General features: G+C 37.6%; 1 protein-coding gene across 1 annotated transcript in view; it reads left to right on the top strand.

Moving 5' to 3' along the window:
- LOC128864588 (insulin-like growth factor-binding protein complex acid labile subunit) overlaps window positions 1–22,038 on the top strand; it is a 72,463-nt gene extending 50,425 nt beyond the window's left edge. The window contains exon 12 of the mRNA XM_054104340.1: window positions 21,327–22,038. Within this exon, the coding sequence (XP_053960315.1) occupies window positions 21,327–21,847 (521 nt within the window). The 3' untranslated portion in view covers window positions 21,848–22,038. The remainder of the gene's footprint in view (window positions 1–21,326) is intronic.
- The last annotated feature ends 276 nt before the right edge of the window (window positions 22,039–22,314 follow it).

The raw sequence follows: 22,314 nt of genomic DNA, 5'->3' as shown, positions 1-22,314 counted from the left end.
ATATGTATTATTTTCAAAAGATTCAGTTCAAACCGGGAATTTGAATAAAAGGCAAAGTTTATTACTGTTTCATTTATTTGGTTAGTCGATATTACAATTTCTGTCTAAAGTCAGCATCACTTCCTTAAAAAATATGGGGTATTTTTTTAGCTGCATGATATCGATATCGAGGCTTGACAGCTGAGAACGGAATGCTGTGTTGGCATTTCTGTTCAGTGAAACAATTTGTCGTGAATCCTTTAACACCAGAACATTGCTTTCAAATTGTGGAAATTTATTTTGAAAAAAATAAACCTGTTCGCGAAGCTCATAGAGAACTGGCGTCTTCAACGTCCTTCTCTCTTTATTAATGGAGAAGAATCTGACGTTACGGTGAATGGCGAGCGATATCGAGTTATGATGACTTATTTTTTTTTGATTCCGAAAATTAATCAGCTAAACATTGGCGACATTTGGTTCCAACAACACGGTGTAATTTGGCATACAGCGTGCTTAACAATTGATACATTACAATATTCAAGCCATCATTGACGCCATACGGCCTAATTTATTGGAAAAAGTAGTCAAAAATTGGGCTGATCGAATGAACCATGTAACTTATAGCCGCAGTGGATATATGCCGAATATCTCCAACCACTTCATCTACCTAATATTACTATGCTAAAAATTATTTTGCCTATCATAACAATGACGAGTAACATTTATTCAGTCTAAATGATATTGATACAAAAAATTGATATTGTGTGACAAAAAAAAATAAAAAATTAAATATACTTTTATGGAGACCTAGTTCAACTTGTGGGTATAGAAAAACTAAAAAACATGGTATAGGAGAAATTTCCAATACACCCCCAAAATCTCACTTTATGGCCAAAAAACCGTTTTTCAGTAGGTTGATGTGAAGAATCACTCCTAACTTCGCCAATTTCCATCCGATTTCGAATTTGTTTTTTTAGTTCGAATGAACAAAAACAAGCCTTTTTGACAGCGTGTTGACAATTTTTCTGAAATGACAACTGACGAGACAGTAGACGGAAGTATTTGGAATTTTTTTATTTTTTCTCTATTTTTTCAACTTTGACATAATTTTTTCTATATTATAGCGCAAGTTGTGCTAGGTCTCCATAAAAGTATAATATCACTGTCGCACAGTGCTATTAAATTTATGTGTGAAGCAAAATTCGGTTGGTTTTTTGTTATTGATAAGTTGTTTCGCTACAGAGTAATATTTATTTAAAAATTGGTAGTTTGTTATTGAAATGCTTACTTATTCCATTAAAACTAAAAAAATCGAACTTTAAAGTATTTATTTATTTATTGCAATTACTACAGTTCCACTCTTCGAAACGTCAAATAAGTGATCCCTGGCATGAGTCCACTCCCGATTAGCGCAAGCTAACCTGCGCGACTGCGACATTTTCGGAACTTGCGCCAAAGCAAAGCAAATTGCAAACGGACTTGCTAAGACTTCGCTTAGAGGCTTATTTGGAAAATACCGACCCTTCTATTCAAGCACTTTACTGAAAGAGTTATCTATTTGCAATGCAACAGAAATTGTCGGCGGACTGCTTATCAAATCCAAAATTCATTATCCATGAAGTCAATTATTCAGAATAATTGCCAGGAACAAATTTTTTGATAATTTCTTTCATAAGTACATAGTGCAGGACTCATCCACTTTACTTAAAAAAAGTATTTATCCCAAAATTATAAAGTTATAAGTAATACTTCATTGGTGCAATAGGACACTGGTTTAATAAGCAGCAGGAAAAGTTAAATCAGTTTCCAGCAGAATATTTTTTTTTAATTTTTGTTTTTTGGAGTTTTTTTTTCGTAGTTTGTTTTTTATATATTTTTTTTGAATTTAGAACAAACATTTTTTTTTTTTGACACTCAGAACGGTTTTGCGCTCCTGAATCCGCTCCTGCTACATCCACATAAAAGTGAATGCTTGTGTGTGAGTTATTACCAATACCTTTATGTACGTTAGGAAATTAAAACTGTGAATGGGATGAGAGAGAAGCAAAAATGGAATTATTGTGGTAAAAGCTGAAAGGCAGCTCACAAAGGTGCCTCAAGTTACAAATACAGATAACGCTTTTTCCGCAAATCTCTCTGTCTGATACTGAGTTGTTGATAATGAGCAAAACAGCTGTGCTTATTTTGCCAATTTCAGCTGCTTGCCAACAGATTAGCTGCACTTTAACTACACAAAAAAAATTTTTTTTCTGCTCTTCCCAAAGAAGAAGGGAACTCAATTCATTTGGAACTTAAGTACATATTTTTACTTCAATTCAATATGCATTTACAATGTAAATTATACGCAATAAAATGCAAAGAAACCAAATATCTGGCGAGGGCGGAAGATTTCCATTAAGAAAGTCATAACACTAAGCACACGCAATAAACCAGAAGCAATTAATTTAAATGTTGATGTGTAAGAGACGAAAAAATAGACACCAAAATGGTAACAAAGTAAATGTATGCTGTGAGAATTAGGTAGAGTAAAAAATGGAGAAGAGAGAGCATACAGAGTTAAAATTTGGGCAATAAAAATGATGCGCCATTCACAGAAGCTGGCACTTTAAAGCGCAAATAGGCATTACAAGAAGTAGAAGCTAAATTGAAAAGAAACGACGGATACATGTAGATGGTAAATCAGAAAATGTAGAAGAAGAAAATCGGAAGAGCACACGTGCATGCGCCGCTGGTACCTTCGCGCCTGACGCGCCAATTCAACTGAATTCAAACCTCATTTGGCCTCTTGCGCTTTCGTTGCTTTAACCCTTTGGGCATAGGGCCAACAACATCAATTGAATCTCTAGAGCTCGAGCTTTCGTTGTTTGCAAACACAATGGCTTATTAACTTCCAGCACCCAGCTGGGGCATAGGATACGCGCTGAGCGGTGAAGACCGCGAAAAGTGTGAAGAAAAAATTTAAATTACTAAAAAGATGCAGTGAAGGAATAAAAAAGTGAAGGAACATTGAGATAAAACGCAAATGAAAATGAACTCGAGTGCCACTTGGGAGCAGGGAAATGAAAAAATTTACACTTAATTAATAAAGGGCCATGGCGAATTGCCGGGGCATACGCACATCTTCTACAACTGGCTACTATTTTCATACCTACATACATACACCTGTGTTCACAATAAAAGCAGGGCGAGATGTCGGAAAGATTTTACTACTTATTTGTTTATTTCGCACTACAACAAAAAATAAGTAAATAAAAGTTTTAAACTTTATATAAAATCGAAAAAGAAAAATAAAAACCGAAAAACTTTTCAACAAAATTTCGAACTTTTTAGTCAGAATCCTTAGCCTATATAGCTTATAGCTTCAAATTCACGCAAATTTTTGAAAATTTTCTTTGCGAGCAGTTTTATGCATTTTCTCCCATGCAATGAATGCTCAGGCCGCCGTAGCCGAATGGGTTGGTGCGTGATTACCATTCGGAACTCACAGAGAGAATGTAGGTTTGAATATCGGTGAAACCAAAACTAATAAAAACATTTTTTTTAATAGCGGTCCCCCTCGGCAGGCAATGGCAAACCTCCGAGTGTATTTCTGCCATGAAAAAGCTCCTCCTAAAAATATCTTCCGTTCGGAGTCGACTTGAAACTGTAGGCCCCCCCATTTGTGGAACAACTTCAAGACGCACACCACAAATAGGAAGAGGAGCTCGGCCAAACACCCAAAAGGGGTGTACGCGCCAATTATATATATATATATATAATGAATGCTCAAGATGTTATTTATCTGGAGAAAATGAAAAAGACCGCATGGAGAAAAATTAAAAAAAAACAACGGGATTTGTCAGCCAATTGAAACTTGCACTTTATTGTATTAAAATTTAATGGGTGTTAAAACTGCGTACTTGAAGTTTTACTGCCTGAAAAGTTTGAACTTTTGATGGCTTTGTTGAATTTTTCTATTTTAATTTTTAAACTTTATTCATATATCGTTTTTGTTGTAGGTGTACAATATTTTCATACCAAAGCAAAAAAAAAAAAAAATAAAGAATCAGAACCTTGCAACAACCCGCGCTGCTATTATTACGAACACAGCTGTATGTATCTTGCCAGCGGCAGTCTTCCAAAATGGTAATAAAACGGCAGCGGGCATTATGTACGCCGCAGTGCTAACTTTAGCTAAAAAACAAACAACAAAAGCAAAAAAAAAACAACATGCAAAAAAAGGAAAACAAAAACAAAAGCATAAAAGAAAAACAATTCGCGAACGAGAATGCAAATATTTACGCAAGCGCAGGGCAAAGAATTCAGAGCTGTCAAATTGTGGGGCGATTAAATAGTAAATAATGGAGTGGAGCTTCTTTTGTAAAGTTAAAAATGTACAAGAAATTATAAATATTAAACTAAAGCTTGAATTCACTACTCAAGCACCTTAAAAATATGTAAGATTTGTGGCAGCTCATGGGGTCGCCATAGCCGAGTAGATTTATTAGTGGCCATCATTCTGCTAGTCCGGGTTCGAAGCTAGCAACGCAAACGAAATATCAAATGATAGGAAATATGTTTTCTATTAGTGGTCGCTCAACAGCAAACAAAGGCCTGTGAGGGTATTTCAAAAGTGAAAAAACGTCTTTCAAAAAAATTATATGTCATTCAAATTGGGCATAAAATTGTAGGGCTCTCCAGTGTACGACAATATCAAGACGCACACCACAAACAATAGAAGAAGCAAGCTCCTAGTAAAGGATGAGACACCAATTAAATGTATGTGAATGAATATATTGAGTTGAGTAATATAGGGTGTTCCATTGAGACCACTTCTTATGGAGTTCAAAAAAAGGAGCATTTATTTTAAAAGTTCTGCTAGTTTTCTTCTCAAAACTACTATAAATTTTGAGGTACGGAATATAACATCTGTTAAACAACCAGCCATTAATTCAACTCAGTCATGATTTACTCCAAAAACGACAAAGTTAGTTCCCTCTTGCTAAAATTGAATTTAATTCCATACCATGAAAAGCCTATCAACGAGAAAGTAGAGGCATTAAGCTGTGAAGCAATGTCCCGTACTTTACCTACTTAATATTATTTTTTAAAGATGGATTCTATACTTATAGTGCAGCACTGAATTTCCTGTGAAAATATGTTAAAAATAGTTCGATGAAAAGTTTAAAATAAAAGAAATTTTTTTCTTCTGCCGAAGCTCTCACAAATTACCTGAGGGATTAAAAAATTCCTACATAAATCGAAGATTACTTTGCATAAAAAAATGAGTAGTAAAAAAATTCCGTTTTCATAGGTAGGCGACTGCATTTGTTTAATATGTAAGATGTAGTAGTAATACGGGTGGGCCATATAGCGTTTGCTTTTAGAACCACCTATTTTTTTGAGAATGGTAACACAAATGACATGTCAAATGTGTTCATAATTTACTTAAAGGTTTGACATTTACGAAATGGGACGCTATACGCTTGAACAAAATTGGGAAATATTGAAAACCTATTTCCAAAGTGGTCAGTCTTCTTCTTCTTTTCTGATTTTCACATCGGTGGTTACGTCTATAAGCAAAATTGTCGGATTTGCGGCTCAGAAAATCCACACGTTACTGTAGAGAAGCAAATGCATCCACAACGAGCCACTGTTTGGCACGGTTTTTGGTCTGGCGGCATTTGGACCACTTTTTTTCGAAAATGAGCGAGGAGCCGCGGTTACAGTAAATGGCGAGCGTTAGCGTGACATGCTCAACGAGTTTTTGTTTCCAAAAATTGAAGAGGATGACATGGACGACATTTGGTTTCAACAGGATGGTGCAACTTGTCACAATGCCAAAGTTACGCTCGAACTTTTGGCTACCGTTTTTGAAAACCGAATATTCAGCCGAAATTCCGATATCAATTGGCCGCCTCGGAGCTGTGATTTAAGCCCGTTGGACTATTTTTTGTGGGGAGCCGTTAAAGACAAATACTAGCGCACCATCCAGAGACGATTGATGCTTTAAAACACGAAATCGAAGTTGCCATTCATGAAATTGGAGCCCAAACAATCGAAAATGTGCTAAAAAATTGGGTTGATCGAATGGCCTACTATAAAGCCAGTCGTGGCAGTCATTTTAATGATATTATTTTTCATTCATAAATGACAATGCTCAATCTTTAAAATAAAAAAAAAGTGTGAAAAAATATTGATTAGCTTTTTTTATAGCCGATTCAAAAAGCAAATTTTACCTGGCCCACCCTATAGTAGTAATAGTACAAGGTGCGCCATCTTTTATGTCGGTATGTAAACGCTGATTAACTTTGTCATTTACCAACCGATCGACTTCAACATACATGTTTTCATACGTTAATTCGCTCTATACGTTTGGGTCGCTCCACACCTAAACAACGCGCTGAAATACTGACGCTATACATAGAAAATAGTTGTTCTATTGTTCTAACTCAACGCGCATATAGCAAAAACTATCGCGGCAAAATGATTGAGCACGGGACAGTAGAAGATCGTCAACATGCCATTCATCAACGACCAAAACGTTCAAATGAACTTGTTGAAGCAGTGAGGGAGAGCGTTGCCCAGGAGCTAACAGTGTCGTATCGCTTCAGCATTTTGTCGTCAGTGAAATCACAATGCGGCGCACTTTAAAAGGTAATATAAATTTGTTTTCCTATAAAGTGTAATTGACATAAAGAATATTGTCGACAGACCATTCACGTCACTTGGAATACGGCCAAACAATCGCTCGAGTGGTTAACACTGACCCCAATTTTTTAAAGCAAATTTGAATGACTGACGAGGCACATTTTAACCTCTCTGGCAGCGTGAATGAACAAAATTGCCACATTTAGAGAACTGAGAATCCACTCGAAATCTATGAAACGCCATTGCATCACCGGAAAGTAGCTTTTTGGGCCGACATTTGCGCTAAACCTATCATTGGGCCAAATTTTTACCGAGAAAACGAAACGGTCGACGGAAACCGATATCGATGGATGTTGGCTCATTATGTCTGCCCGGAAATGCGTGGGAAAGGTTTAGACGGTTACTGGTTTCAACAAGACGGTGTGCCATGCCACATTGCGAATGCAACAATTCAATTTCTGCAACGATAATTCCCGGGACGTCTAGTGTCAAAAAGAGGCGACATCGACTGGCCCCCCAGATCACCTGACTTTACATACTCGGACTCCTTTTTGTGGGGTTATATGAAAAGTAAGGTTTATGCCAACAAGCCGCAGACTATTGACCAGCTTATAAGGCAAACATTCGTGCCGAAATTGACGCTATGGAACGCGAAATGCTTGACAAGGTAATAACAAACGCAGAAAAAGAACGCAGCTTGTGCTTGCTAATAAAGGTGCCACATGATTGATATTGTATTCAAAACATAGTTTTAATAAATTGTAAATAACCAAACCAAATAGAAATACCTGACTTGTCCTCACTTACCTCAATATTTTCATACCGACATAAAAGATGGCGCAGTTTGCAGTAGTAGTATTAGTAATAGTAGAAGTAGTACTGAAGGTAGTTGTAAAAGTAGTAGCAGTAGTAGTAGTAGATGGAACACAACACTACCTCTTAATGGCAAATTCAGGCTACATCTGGTCTATCGCCAGTCTGGAATCATTACTTGGCAAGCAGTTTACAGTGGATAGTTCCTATTAAAACCTCCGGCATTTTTCCGCCTATTATCCTGGAATATGATTAATTTTTCATTACCAGTTACTATTCCCTTTCAAGAGTGATCGATTTTCTTACGTTTCAGCGTATAAGCATTAGCTTCAAAAGGTAGTTTTTCATTAATTTGCATAGCACTTATACATTGCGATTCCTCATAATATCAGCTAAATGTAAATGGCTCCAAAAGGCTTTCCTGCAGGCTCCTGTTTCCAGCTACTGGGAAATGGTGTAAATTTTTACATGCTCGTTCAACATCACGATTTCTATGATTTTATCGACATTTTCGACGATCGACCTATCAGAGCAAGCCCAATCTTTGTCACCCACATTACCAGAAACGAATTTTTCGAACCTGCGATTTGTAACTGCATTTGATGCTGCATAGTATTCATAAACGACCAACATTTTGTTGGGTACCTGCCTGGGCTTTGCGTAGTCGTCATAGTATTGAAGAGCATATCGGATCTTCTATTATGCCATTGATCCTATTTTACCGCCATCTCAGAACGCTGTAACACATAATTGGTTTTACTAAAGTCAAAACTGTCAAATTATTTTCTCTTCTTTTAAGCAGAGTAATGCATAAATCGGGTAAAATCTCACTAAAAATATTTAGTCAAAAACAGTCAAAAATTTCTGATTCATATATACAGGGTGTTGGAAAAAGAATGTATAATATTTAAGGAGGCAATAGTAGGTCCGGAATTCACAGATAGAACGTTGGTTCGAATCTCGGTGAAACACCAAAATTAAGAAAATCATTTTTCTAATAGCGGTCGCCCCTCGGCAGGCAATGGCAAACCTCCGAGTGTATTTCTGCCATGAAAAAGCTCCTCATAAAAATATCTGCCGTTCGGAGTTGGTTTGAAACTGTAGGTCCCTCCATTTGTGGAACAACATTAAGACGCATACCACAAATAGGAGGAGGAGCTCGACCAAACACCCAAAAAGATTGTACGCGCCAATTATATATATATATATAATAGTAGGTATCGGAGGAGGCAAACAAGTCTCAGCAATCATAGGCAAGATATTATATTTTGTATGAATATTGCTTCAATATTGAGTCAGATACTCATTGATGTTTACAAGATCTCTTGGGTACTCTAATGTTGATATGAGTATGAAATAAATATTGAAAAAATATTTTTTTACCAGAAGATTAATTTATTATTATATAATTTTTTTTTTTTTTATTCCTTATATGAAGAAACACCGCTCTTAATCAAAGCATAGGGCTGAAACAAACTCAGACCAACGTGAGCGATCTTGTGTAATTTTTCAAATTTCATGCCAGGAACATCTTGATTGGTATTCCGCGTGTGCTGATCGCATCCAAGTTGTTCGTGGTCGTCCTCTTCTTCTGGAGCCTTGTGGATTCCATTCGAAGGCCGTCTTTGCGATGTCATTGTCTTCTTTGCATAAGGTGTGCCCAATTCAACGACATTTCCTTTCTTTGATATCAGCTGCGATGGGCTTGCACATTGAAATATTTAAAAGATTTTCGTTGGTGACAACTCTTGGCCAAAATATGCGGTGAATAATGCGCAGTAATCTGTTGATAAATGTTTGTAGGCTATTGCATATGGTATCTGTGACTTTCCATGTTTCGCACGCATAAAGTAATACAATTTACTTTATGTTTTTAATTGCACTTTAATTTCCTGTTGTTAAAAAAATATCACATACTGTTTTGTTATTGCCTAACAATAAATACTTCGATATTTAACTTCCAAATATATATTTACTTATTTATTGGCAGAGGCAAACCTGCGTGTGTATTTTAAGCTCCAATTACATACTTAAATAGATAATAGTTATTTCATTAAAATTTTTCTAGAGTACTGGGTACCAAAGCCTTCGTCTCAAGATTTGTGCAGAGCTCTTTTAAAAATAGTGTGTATGTATGTAAAACTAAGTACAATGTTAGAAGAAAAATAGAAATATATTCAGATATTGAATTTAATTAAGTAAGCTTTGAAAATTCAGAAATGAGTTCGCTGATTTCTGATTAACTGGGGATTTTCAATTACCAAAAAATCTGTTGCTCGTGTGTGGCTTAGTCCAGGGTAGTCTTCCAGCAGATATTGCATTGGCACACCAGATGTATTGCAGTGGGAGCTTGGTTAATTTCACGATCCACTTATTATATGAATGTGTGTGTGAATCGAATGTCCTATTCTTAGTCGCACAAAAAACTTCGAAATACATTTTTTTTATTATTTCAAATACATAAAATTACACTTCATTCTTTTTAAATTTGCTCCTTAATATCAAACCGCGTGTTAAACAGATAAACAGTTCACTTTTTACGTCACTCTGAAGATATCTAGTCTATCAAACCAGTTGGCTGTGTAAATTTTGATCACCGTTTGATTGCGTATACGCCGTGTAGCGCGCAAGGCACGTACAGGTGCACAGATATTGAAAGCGCACTAGACATCTGCCTTATTTTAAGAACTAATGTCAGTTTTTAATTTCTGATTATAGCGTCAGGCTTTCGCTCTATTTTTTATACATTTCTTTTTTACCAAAAGCAGTGTTTTCAAGGTTTTCAACCGGTTTCGTAACAAAAATATGGGGGAATGAATGCATATACAGGGTGCGCCATCTCGAGCTTCGGTATGGAAATATTGAATAACTTTGCTATCCATTGTCAGAAGGACTTGAGAAAAAGTAATTTGGAAACGTCAATTCAGTAAAATTTTAACCATGAATAACTTTACACCTAAAGAACGCGCGGAAATTGTGACCATGTATTTGGAAAATGGTCGTTCAATTGTGCTTGCTCAACGTGCATACCGTCGAAAATACCGCGGTAGTAAAGTGCCTTCTGATAACACCATACGCAATCTGACTAAAAATTTTGAAGAATCTGGGACACAGACAATCCTCACATTATTCACGAGAAGCCACTGCATGACCAGAAAGTCACTGTTTGGGCCGGCGTTAGCGCTAAAACCATCATCGGACCATTTTTCTTTCGTGAAGGCGAAACCGTCGATGGCGACCGTTACCGGTGGATTTTGGCGCACTATGTGATTCCAGAAATGCACAAAAAAAATTTATTGAACTTCTGGTTTCAACAAGACGGCGCCCCATGCCACACGGCGATCAAAACGATGAACTTTTTGAAGCTAAAGTTCCCTGGCCGGTTGATGTCGAAAGGTGGCGATGTTGAGTGGCCTCCAAAGTCGCCGGACTTGACGCCGCCAGATTTTTTTTTTGTGTGGCTATTTAAAAAGTAGAGTATACGCCAAAAAGCCCACTACATTGGAAGCGCTGAGGACCAACATTAGATCTGAAATAGAGGCAATATCACCCGAAATGCTAGCAAAAGTAATGGAAAATTCGAAAAAAAGAGCACAATATTGTGTGGCTCGTAAAGGTGGTCATTTGCTGGATGTTGTGTTTTAAGTGCAGTTGAAACAGATTGTAAAGGACAAAATTAAATAATAAAACACCAAAAAATATTCAATTTTCCTAGTTGCTAAAGTTATTCAATATTTCCATACCGAAGCTCGAGATGGCGCACCCTGTACTTCAGATAAAAACCATAAAATAATACTACGAACCATTTTATTCGCACACTTATAAAAAAACAAAATTTTTATAGAAATACAAATAAAGAAGCCATTATAAATTTCATAAAAGTATATAAGCGCTGAGTTTGCACTAATGACCAATGACCAATCATGCCGCGTGCGAAAGAAATTTACCAATTTACCAATACATAAGCTGCTTAAAAAGCTGAAAAACCAGAGCCGCTACAATTATATGCAATACATATACGTGTTTATATATATGTATATATTTGTATAGTATAAAACTTGAAAAACGCTACGGCATTCATAAAATTCAAGCTAGTCGAGTGAGATAAATTATAAAACAAAAACAAAGCAAGAAGCAATATTTTCTTGCCGCATTTTACTGCTGGTACTTTTCAGTGCTCATATATATATTTATATAAGTAGATACATACATACACATCCACATTTTCCATTGTACCTTAACAAAGCAATCATTTGCGCTTGGTAATTGCCAAAATCAAATTCCTTCCGCTGCTACAAGTTCTAAAGCATCACTCCACTTAAATGTAGCTGAGTACTCAACTTTGCTTGTTGTTATGCGCTTCCGCGCTTTGCTACTTTAACGATATCGTTTTTCTTGGTGCTTGCTGCGTTGCGCCAAGTTTGTACGTCGGAAGCCAGCTCGCGTCATTTTTCAAACTGTGAAAGCAATCCTGGGGCGCGCACTAACTTACGGGTTTGCAAAAAAGAAAAACAAGTAAAAAATAAATGAAATAAAATAAAATGAAACTACGCCAATAATAATATTAACGGTAATGATAGCTGTGGAATTGTAGAAAAACAGCTAAAGGGCGCTCTTGTGTACATACATGCGTACATTTATAGTATGTGTATATGTATGTGTACGTACACTCATGGTCTATGTCATAAGGGCACTTTATTTTAGCCAGTTTTAATTAATTTTCTGTTTTGCTTTAACCTTTATAAATTCTTTATAAAAATATTTTTGCTCTACAACAAATACCACAAAATTTGAAACTTTTAATTGGTTAGGTTAGGTTAGGGCAACGACGTGACTTATACCACGAAATGGGTCCGTTGTTAACCACAAGGGCTGGACTACATTTGCCTTTCCAGATTGTCCCATCCAAAGCTTTGGACAAAGCGTAAAAGATTGTTCAAAGTGTATAAATCATCCATAGTCATTAAGAAGTAGGATCTGAAATATCGGTTCCTGCTTCCTAGAAAGGTGTTGAATTGTTTCCAACTCCTCACCATTCCTATAGCTACGACGGAAATCATGCATGTAACGCCTAATCTCCTTGCATGATTTCCTATGAGACAATTCCCTGTGGGGGCCCTACTAAAGTCCTTACTTAAAGTCTATTCAAATTTATAATATTCTTGGATAGACGTAAATTTAGCCTTTTCCATGTTTGCCTAATCTTTCTTTGATTTACAGTATAGATTAGTGCATATATAACAAAAAACTTACAAGTTGCGAGAGGTATCCCCATGAAATTATTTATGTTTGACATACAGGTACCTTCTCTTGCAAGTTAGTCAGCCCTACAGTTCCCTGGTATATCTCTGTGGCCTGGAACTCAGCTTTAAAACTCTGTATAAATATTATGAAAACTCCACAAATTTTCATGAAATGATCAACCTTTTTAATTAGAATTTAAAAAAACTTAGGATGCGCAGTTTTGTAATCCATTAAAGATTCGCTTAAAAAAATGTAAGTTTTCATTGGCTCAAAATTTTCGTTGATTTTTGATAATTTTTTTCACTGAGGTGTTACGCATTTTCAGTTTAGTTTAGTGAACTTGAAACTTTAAACTACAACCTTACGCTCAATCCCTAATAAGACCATACCAGTGCGGGTTCAGGCCTGGTCGCTACACCGTCAACCAAATCTTCACACTGCGGCAGATCCTGTAAAAGACCCACGAAAACCAAGTCGACATGCACCACCTATTCGTCGATGACAAGGCAGCCTTTGATAGCCCGATTTGCGACCAACTAGATCGCATATTTTGTCTGAGTTCGGTATCCTTGTTAAGCTGATACGGTTTTGCGGGATAACGCTCAGCAGCACAGGCAAGCGACATCAAGATAGGAAAAGACCACTCCGAATCTTTTGATACCGTTCGAGATTTCAGACAAACTGACTCATTGTCATACGATCTCGTCAACTTAGTTATGGAATGTTTAGTTCGCACTTTTTTCTATAAAAGTGTTCAGCTTCTTGCATATGCAACGGACATCAACTCATACCATATCATACCAAGAGGGATAACGCCGCCGCTTTGACGGCTATTGAAAAGGAGTGCGCACGAATGTGTTTGGTGATAAATGAGGGCAAAACTATATGGTCGATGACTTCATATATCTTGGTACCGCTATTACCAGCAACAACGCTAACAGCCTGGAAATTAAGTGAATGATAACTCTTGCCAACAAGTGCTACTTTTGGGTAAGTGCGCAATTGGAACACTTTGCAAGACACTCATCATCCCAATGCTTCTCTATGGCACCGAGGCCTGGTCAGTCAAGCAATCAGATATAGCCGCTCTAGTAGTTTTTGACAGAAAGGTACTTCACAAGATTTTTGGCCCTGCTCGCATAGATGACGGTTACCGCATTCAAAAGAAACACGAGCCGTATTAGCTTTACGGAGATATTGACATAGTCAAACGAGTCACCTTGCAGCGACTAAGGTATGGAAGGAACTGCTCCGGTGAAAAAGGTGTTTGAAGATGACCTACCTTTTCTTGATTTATGACACTGGATAAGGTATGCGGAAAATAGATTAACCTAGTGAGATTGTTTCCGGCAGGCTGTAACTCGGTAACGGCTTGTTACGGCCAATTAAGTAAGTAAGTGAGTTACGCATTTTCTTCATGTAACGAATGCGCGAAATTTTTTATATAGAGAAAATTCCCAACACGGCGGACAAAAGAGTATTAAAAATCAACGAGAATTTTCAACCATTTCAAGCATGAACTTTATTATACATATTAAAATTAAAAGGGCTATTAAACTGCACATCCCAATTTTATTTTGAAATTCTGATTAAAAATTTGGATTTTTTCACGAAATTTTTTCGAAAGTTTACAAAGTTCTAAAATGTAACTTATATGGCATTTGTTGTAAACTGTCCTATATTTTTATAAAAAATTAGCGAAAATATAAGAAAAGGAATGAAAGTAGTGAAAATTGACCAAAAAATATATTGAGTTTTTATTACTCTGCCCATGAGTGTACGCGTCCAGAGCGCTCAGTAGGAATACAAACTGGTATCGACACTGATAGCCAACCAGAGATGGGAACTGTGGCAGACACAGCCAGTGGCAACACGGAAATAAACTTTTGAAAAACTTTGAAAGCATTTCTCTATTTTTTTGTTTTTCCGGTTATTTTTCTTTCTTTTGTCTTTTATGTAGGAAAGTTGTGGCGGTCAGTCTAGTGAGAAATCAACAAAACTGTGTAAAAACATATAAAATACGAACTGTGAAGAAATTAAAAGAAAACAAGCGAGCAGCAAAGGAAACGTAGGTGTATATACATATTTGTGTGCGGCAAAAACTTTGGTTGCCGTAAGAGTTGGTAGCAATAAATATTATAAAAGCAAACAAAGACTTGCTTTGTAAAACTACGAGTATGAAAACTACTAACTCTAGAATGCGGTTATTCATAGAGCTAAAATTGGTAAATGGATTAGTTACTTATTTATGCATATATTTTAGAGCGACTCTGAAAAGTGTTACTTGATCACATAGCCCTTCAGGTAATACCTAGCGATTCCATGTCAATTGTGCCAAGTAAAGGGTGATTTTTTAAGAGCTATAGGAAAGTTTTTCAAAAAAACACACGGAAAATTCAGAAATATGCATGCAATTTTTATTTAAATGGATAGTACAGTCCATATAATTTAATGCTTGAAGAATATTTCATGCAAATGTTGACCGCGACTGCGCTTCAAATGGTCCATCTTCCGCTTAGTCCAATTTTGGCATACTCTTTCCAATGTTTCGGCCGGTATCTCACATATAAATGCGTTAATGTTGTCATCCAATGCGTTAATTGAAACAGGCTTGTCTGAATAGACATGAGCTTTAACATAGCCCCACAAAAAACAATCTAAAGGCGTTATATCGCACGATCTGGGTGGACAATTGACAGGTCCCGAACGTGAAATAAAATGTTAAGCGAACTCGCCTCTCAACAAGTCCATTGTTACGCGTGCTGTGTGGCATGTGGCACCGTCTTGCTGAAAGTCAACCTCTTGCATTTTGGGGGAAAAAAAAGTTGGATATCATTTCACTGTTGCGCTCACCATTCACAGTTACGTTATGATTCGCAGCATTTTTGATGAAGTACGATCCAACGATACCTCCAGCCCATAAACCGCACCAAACTGTGACCTTTTCTGGATACATTGATAGCTCTTGCAATTCTTCTGGCTGATCTTCACTCCAAAATCGACAATTCTGCTTATTTACGTACCCATTGATCCAAAAATGAGCTTCGTCGCTGGACACAATTTCTCGATAAAAAAGTGGATCTTCGGCCAACTTTCCAAGAGCCCATTCACCAAAAATTCTGCGTTGCGGTAGGTCGTTCGACTTCAATTCTTGCACCAGCTGTATTTTGAAAGGTTTCACACCTAAATCCTTTCACAAAATTTTCCACGTTGTTGAGTAACAGAGGCCCAATTGCTGCGAACGGCGACGAATCGATAATTGATGGTCATCATTAACACTGGCCGATACAGCTGCGATATTTTCTTCAGTTCGCACTCTACGTAAGCGTGTTGATGGTTTGATGTCCAATAATGTAAATTTGGTTCTAAATTTAGCCTCAATAGCTCGAATAGCCGCTTCAGTGGGACGATTAAACTGACCATAAAATTGGAGAAGCGCGCGATAAACTTTCTTAACAGAACACGCATTTTTATAATGAAATTCAATGATTTGCAAGCGTTGTTCGTTTGTAAGACGATTCATGGTTAAATTATAGACCAAACTGAAGATGTTTGACAATGAGTCAAAACACGAAACGTGCGTCAGCTGTTTAAACCAACTGTTTAAAAAGGTAATAGCTAAAATTTTCGCCAATTCTTTTGAAAATTAGTTTTTTGCAGTATGGAGCTCAATTAGAAGAAAACTCAGAAAATTTTGAAAAAAAAGTTTTTATAACTTTGAGTTTTCTTTATTGTTCAAAATGAGATATCGGCTATTCTATTGACCCTTGTCCTGTACTTATAAAAAGAAACCTACGTGACGTTAACGGGTCAATATTGCCCAATATCCGAAAGAAAATATTTTGATTGCAATTCCAGCATTAGCGCATTTTTTTATTTGATAAATATAAAATCAATTTATAGAAATACAAAATATATAATAGGACTATGAATAAGTTCGTGCGGGTTTTTTTCGAAATTTGAAACTTTATTGACGTAAAATGGTTACAAATTTAATATTCAAAATATTGTCCATCGCTTACTACTACTTTTTCCCATCTTTCTGGCAATTCACGGATTCCCTTTGTGAAAAATTCGGTCGGTTTTGCCGCAATCCACGAATCGATCCATTTTTTGACTTCATCGTAATTACGGAAGTGCTGGTCAGCCAGGCCATGTTGCATCGATCGGAAGAGATAGTAATCGGATGGCGCAAGGTCTGGACTATACGGCGGGTGGGGTAGGACATCCCATTTGAGCGTTTCTAAGTATGTTTTGACCACTTGTGCAACATGTGGCCGAGCATTGTCATGTTGCAAAATAACTTTGTCGTGTCTATCGGCGTATTGCGGCCGTTTTTCTCGCAGTGCTCGGCTCAAACGCATCAATTGTCGTCGGTAGACATCCCCCGTAATCGTTTCATTCGGTTTCAGTAGCTCATAATACACAACACCCAGCTGGTCCCACCAGATACACAGCATAACCTTCAGACCATGAATATTCTGCGCCGACGTCGATGTTGAAGCATGGCCAGGGTATCCATACGTTGCCCGACGTTTTGGATTGTCGTAATGGACCCACTTTTCATCGCCAGTCACAATTCGATGCAAAAAACCCTTTCTTTTGTGCCGTTGAAGCAGTTGTTCGCATGCCATAAAACGGCGTTCAACGTCTCTTGGCTTCAATTCATACGGCACCCAATGGCCTACCTTTCGGATCATTCCCATGGCTTTTAAACGTTTGGAAATGGTTGATTGATCAACTCCCAAAGTTTTTGCAACCTCTTCTTGCGTTTGAGCCGGATCTTGATCGAGCAATTCCTCCAATTCGGTATCCATGAACTTTGGCGGCGCACCCTCGCGTTCTTCGTCTTCCAAGCCAAAATTACCACTTTTAAAGCGTGCAAACCACTTCTGGCACGTTCGCTCAGATAGAGCATGCTCACCATAAACTTCCACCAAGATACGATGACTTTGGCTGCTTTTTTCTTCATATTAAAATAATGAAGAAGAATTCCCCGCAAGAACACATTATTTGGCACGAAATTCGACATTTTCAAGTGTGGTAAAAATATTGTTGTTTACGCTTCAAATAAAAAACTTATACTGACGTTTGTGCCTTACGACAGTAGCTCTCCAATGAATGTTTGGAAATGTGGATCGATGGAATAATAATCAAGTTACGCCATCTGTTGTAAAACCGCACGAACTTATTCATAGTCCTATTAGATTTTAGGTTTTGTTTTAAAAAATTAATGCATTCCTTGGTTGTTCCAGTATGAACTTTGAGCCTGCTTTACTTGCAGCTAACGTATTTGTTGATATATTTTGTGCTGTTGGATCGATTTGGACAAATGAAGCAATGCCCAAGTTTTAGACTTATAGGTTGTGTTCTTGTTTCAGAACATTCTAACTTTCACTATTTTCCAAGTTTCTTGCAATAGTTTTGGAAGAGTAGTTTTGCGCTGTACCTTTGCAAAGTGAGGCTAGATCGATAGCGATCAGATGATGATGCTTAGTTAATGTCTCTGAAGAGAATGTTATTCGTTCTTTGAAGAAAAAGTAGTTCTAGTTTCATTTGCGGTTTGATTTGATAATAGTCTGTAAATAAACGCTGAGGCCACCCACTATGTCGTGAAGATTTGTAGTATAAATCTGTTAAAGTCAAATATTCTTTCAATATTAAAGATGGTATCCAATAAGATAGTTTAATACCTCTGGAATGGTGCTTTGAGGCGTTTCTACATTTGGGCCTTTTGCGGATTAAATAATCTGTATTTTTTTGCCTCAGCTTTCATATTCAAAATCGGGTTTGAAGGCAGCGAACGAAACTACAACTTACCAAAACATTTCATTTAGGGCAGCAACAGGATGTCTTCTGATGTCACCTGAGCACCATATTCGTAAAGAAGCAGTTCTCTTTTCTATTCGGAGTCACTTCCTAGTTACATTAAAACCCATATTTTCCACGTAACCGACGAGATCCACACATACGTAAAACATTCACTGGAGCCAGCGCTATATAGACACGCCATACTTCAAGCGACATTCACTGAGAATCCATTACAACCTTTACAAACACTCACCACATGAATGCCGTTATGGGAGTCCAAGGCCACCCTCTGGAAGCAAAGAGAATTAGATGATTCGTGAATCCTGCGCTACCTAGGCAAAATTACGCCCTGAGTACTGTAGCAAGTTGAGCATCTATCTATTCATAATTTGTTCAGAAAACTCCAGTTATGTGCGGCAAGAGAACATGAACCGCGTGGCATTAACCCACTCTCACTCACATCCGCTAAACCTATTCATCTACTACCTTCCTCTCCTCCTCAGCTAATACCTTCCTTTATTTGGTTCCATCCTATTTAAATAGGGTGTTTCCCGAGCCTAGTCTTAGATAAGTATGACGGCGACGACTGATGATCTCGCTACTCTCAGCAAGAACTTGTAAGCTGCTTTAATAATGAAGTGACAACAATAACAGGTTGATAGTGACTTCTTATTTTCCCTAACTGTAATTTCCCATGAACGATGGAGATTTTCCGTGAGTGAGAAGGTGAAGATTGCATCGTTAAAAGAGCGTAAGGCCAGACCAAGAAGCAATCATCAGAAATGCTCCAAGGACCAGAAAAAAATACTAGCCCAAGTGTGTTATATTTATTTGGATAAAGGGTAACTTTACGTAGGATAAAATAAATATTGATGAATAAATTAATATTTTCCGGGAAAACTAATAAGTCACCTTTTTTGAACAACCTCGTACTTCGCACAGCTGTAAAAGCATCTCGTCGGCAACTTAGGGACTCCATACGACTGCATATTTTGCTTTTCTTGGGTCATGTAAATATATTTAAAAAAAGTCGACATTAGGAGTTTTGTCAATCGAGAAAACTAAATAATTCAAGCAAAATTTTGGAATCCACAGATTTAGCCATAGCAGTTACCGAAACAAAAACTTGCTTTGCGAGTAAAAGCTAATATACGAGGTGTGCCTTTTATTTGGCAGTATTTGGCAACCCTGGTGTTGCAATCTGGCAACTGACAGTTGTATCGCAAAGTTTGACATTTTTTGCCTTTTACGTACTCAGAACGTTTTGAAATACCAGCGCTATTTGTGTTGTTTACAGTAACTTAAAAGATTCATCTCGGTCCAAGAATGGAATTAAATCGTGAACATTTCCGTGCAATTATTTTTTACACCTTTCGACGTGGATTAACTCAGCAACATTGCATGGATGAACTTAATTCATTTTTTGGCGATGAAGCTCCATCAAGGACCAGTGTTTATCGATGGTATGGTGAATTCAATCGTGGTCGTAGTTCACGCGAAGACGAATTTCGTGAAGGTCGTCCAAAATCAGTTGTTGTTCCGAAAACCATTGATGCTGTGCGCGAACTGATTGCGCGAACCATTTGCAAGATCGTCATGTGACCTATCGTGAGATTGAGACAATCTTAGGCTTTTGTGGGACCAGCATACATTCAATATTGCATAAACATTTGACTGTCAAAAATATTTGTTCGCGTTGGATCCCACACAATTTGTCAATCGCTCAAAAAAAGGCTCGTGTCGATTGGTCGAAGGAAATGCTCAAAAAATACGATCGCGGGGCTTCGAAACATGTCTATGATATCGTCGCAGGTGATGAATCATGGATTTACGCGTATGAGCCCGAAAGTAAACAGCAGTCGACTGTATGGGTGTTTCAAGATGAGCCAAATCCAACAAAAGTTGTTCGCGCACGAAGCAGTTCCAAGCAAATGGTAGCCTGTTTTTTCGGAAAAACTGGACATGTCGCAACCGTACCACTAGAACAACGCAGAACAGGGGTACCCAACCATTTGTTTGCCAGTTGTCTTCCAAGAAATTAGGAAAACCAATCGCCAAAGACGGATCACTCTTTACCAGGATAGTGCGAGCTCTCAAACATCGGCTTAAACAACTGCATTTTTGAGCACCCAAAACATCGAATTAATGGGTCATCCGCCGTATAGTTCTGACTTGGCACCGAATGAGTTCTTTTTATTCCCGTACGTAAAAAACAAACTGAGAGGTCAACGTTTTTCGACATCTGAAGAAGCGGTTGCGGCATTCAGAATGCATGTTTTGGAGGTACCTCATTCAGAGTGGCAAAAGTGCTTCGACAATTGGTTCAAACGCATGCAAAAGAGTATAGATGTTCATGGAGAATATTTTGAAAAAGAATAAAGTGATTTTCGATGATTAAAATTTGTTTTTGTTCTCTAATCCCGAAATATAAAAGGCACCCTACGTATTAGTTGATACCCACAATAAAGGTAAACATAATCCGGAAAACTTATATGACCGTTTTCAAAAAAATCAGAATAATAAATTTGGAAATCTTCTTTTAGAAATCTTAAGAAAAATAAATTAAGGAAGCATAAAAAAAAATTCACAACTGTTTGGAAAATTATATTTGTTGTAAAAACTTAAGTTAAGAAAAATTCAGAAAAAAATTTAAATGGTGAACAAAAAGTTTGAATAAAATGATAAAAAAAATGGTTTTATATTGACTTGATATTGATTCACATACATACATAAATTATATGAAGAATAACAAAAACTATATGAACTAAAAAAAAAAATCTAAATTTATAAAACCTTTACTTTTGAGAACTAACATTTGCTCACTTCTTCAACTTTCATTCTCCTTCCAGGTGAGAGTGGCAAATGCATTGAAAAGAATCCAGACTCAAGCAACGGCAACGCCGCCAATGGTGGCAGCCCTCCAGAGCACGCCATTACACCTACCACGCCCACCAATGAGATTAATTTCAAATTCCCAATCGACGATCGTGTCTGCACAATAGATGACCTTGTGCTGCCGCCTGCACCACCTCCACCAGCCAAAGAGCCCCCATCACAACTGCCACCACCACCACCACCAGCATCAACGAATAATATATTGAACAATTTCTCGTATAGCAGTTGTGCTGGCAATAACACCGCCACGGCTATGGCCGCAGTAGCCGCAGCTGCCACCGTCATACCACCCGGTGCACCATCGGCAGCAACGAGCGCTGCGACACCCATGTCACCAGCGCGCAACAAACTGCCATCCGAAGCAATCGTTGTGGTACTGCCCCCGCCGCAAGTGCATTATCAGACCGAACACCAGCAACAACAACCACAACAACTGCAGTTAACCACAATCGAGCCGCTGATCAGTGTGAACTGACCGCCGGGTAATGATGTCGTAAACGCTGCTGCCACTGCCACTGCCTCCTACACCACATCGGCCACAAATAAAAATTTCAATGCGCCAGCGGCGGCATCATCGTCACCGTCGTCAACAATAGCGATGACGGCGAAAACGATAGGAACGGTAGGAAGGCAGGCGGCACTTAATGTTACAACGCGCACGTAAGTGTGTTTTCGTGCGTGCTGCAAATATTGCGGAAATACATTAAGAACGTTTTTATTTACATTTTCGTTTTAATTTTTTACTTTTTTCCGATCACTAAAAAGAAAATAACGAAATTAATTGTAAGCAAAATAAACGAGAAATTAGAGAAACACAAGCAAAGCATGAAAACAAATTGAATGCTATGGCAGAAACGATTAAAGAAGCATTTTTCGCACAGGCCCGCTTTTAAGCCGAAAAATGCCTGAGGCGGAAAGGCCCTTCTAAGTGGGAAGATTTTT

The sequence above is a fragment of the Anastrepha ludens genome, chromosome 5 (assembly GCF_028408465.1).
Source record: "Anastrepha ludens isolate Willacy chromosome 5, idAnaLude1.1, whole genome shotgun sequence".
In the NCBI taxonomy this organism is placed as follows: Eukaryota; Metazoa; Arthropoda; class Insecta; order Diptera; family Tephritidae; genus Anastrepha; species Anastrepha ludens.
Note: the sequence above shows the minus strand (reverse complement) of the source record. Positions and strands in the feature narration are given on the sequence as shown.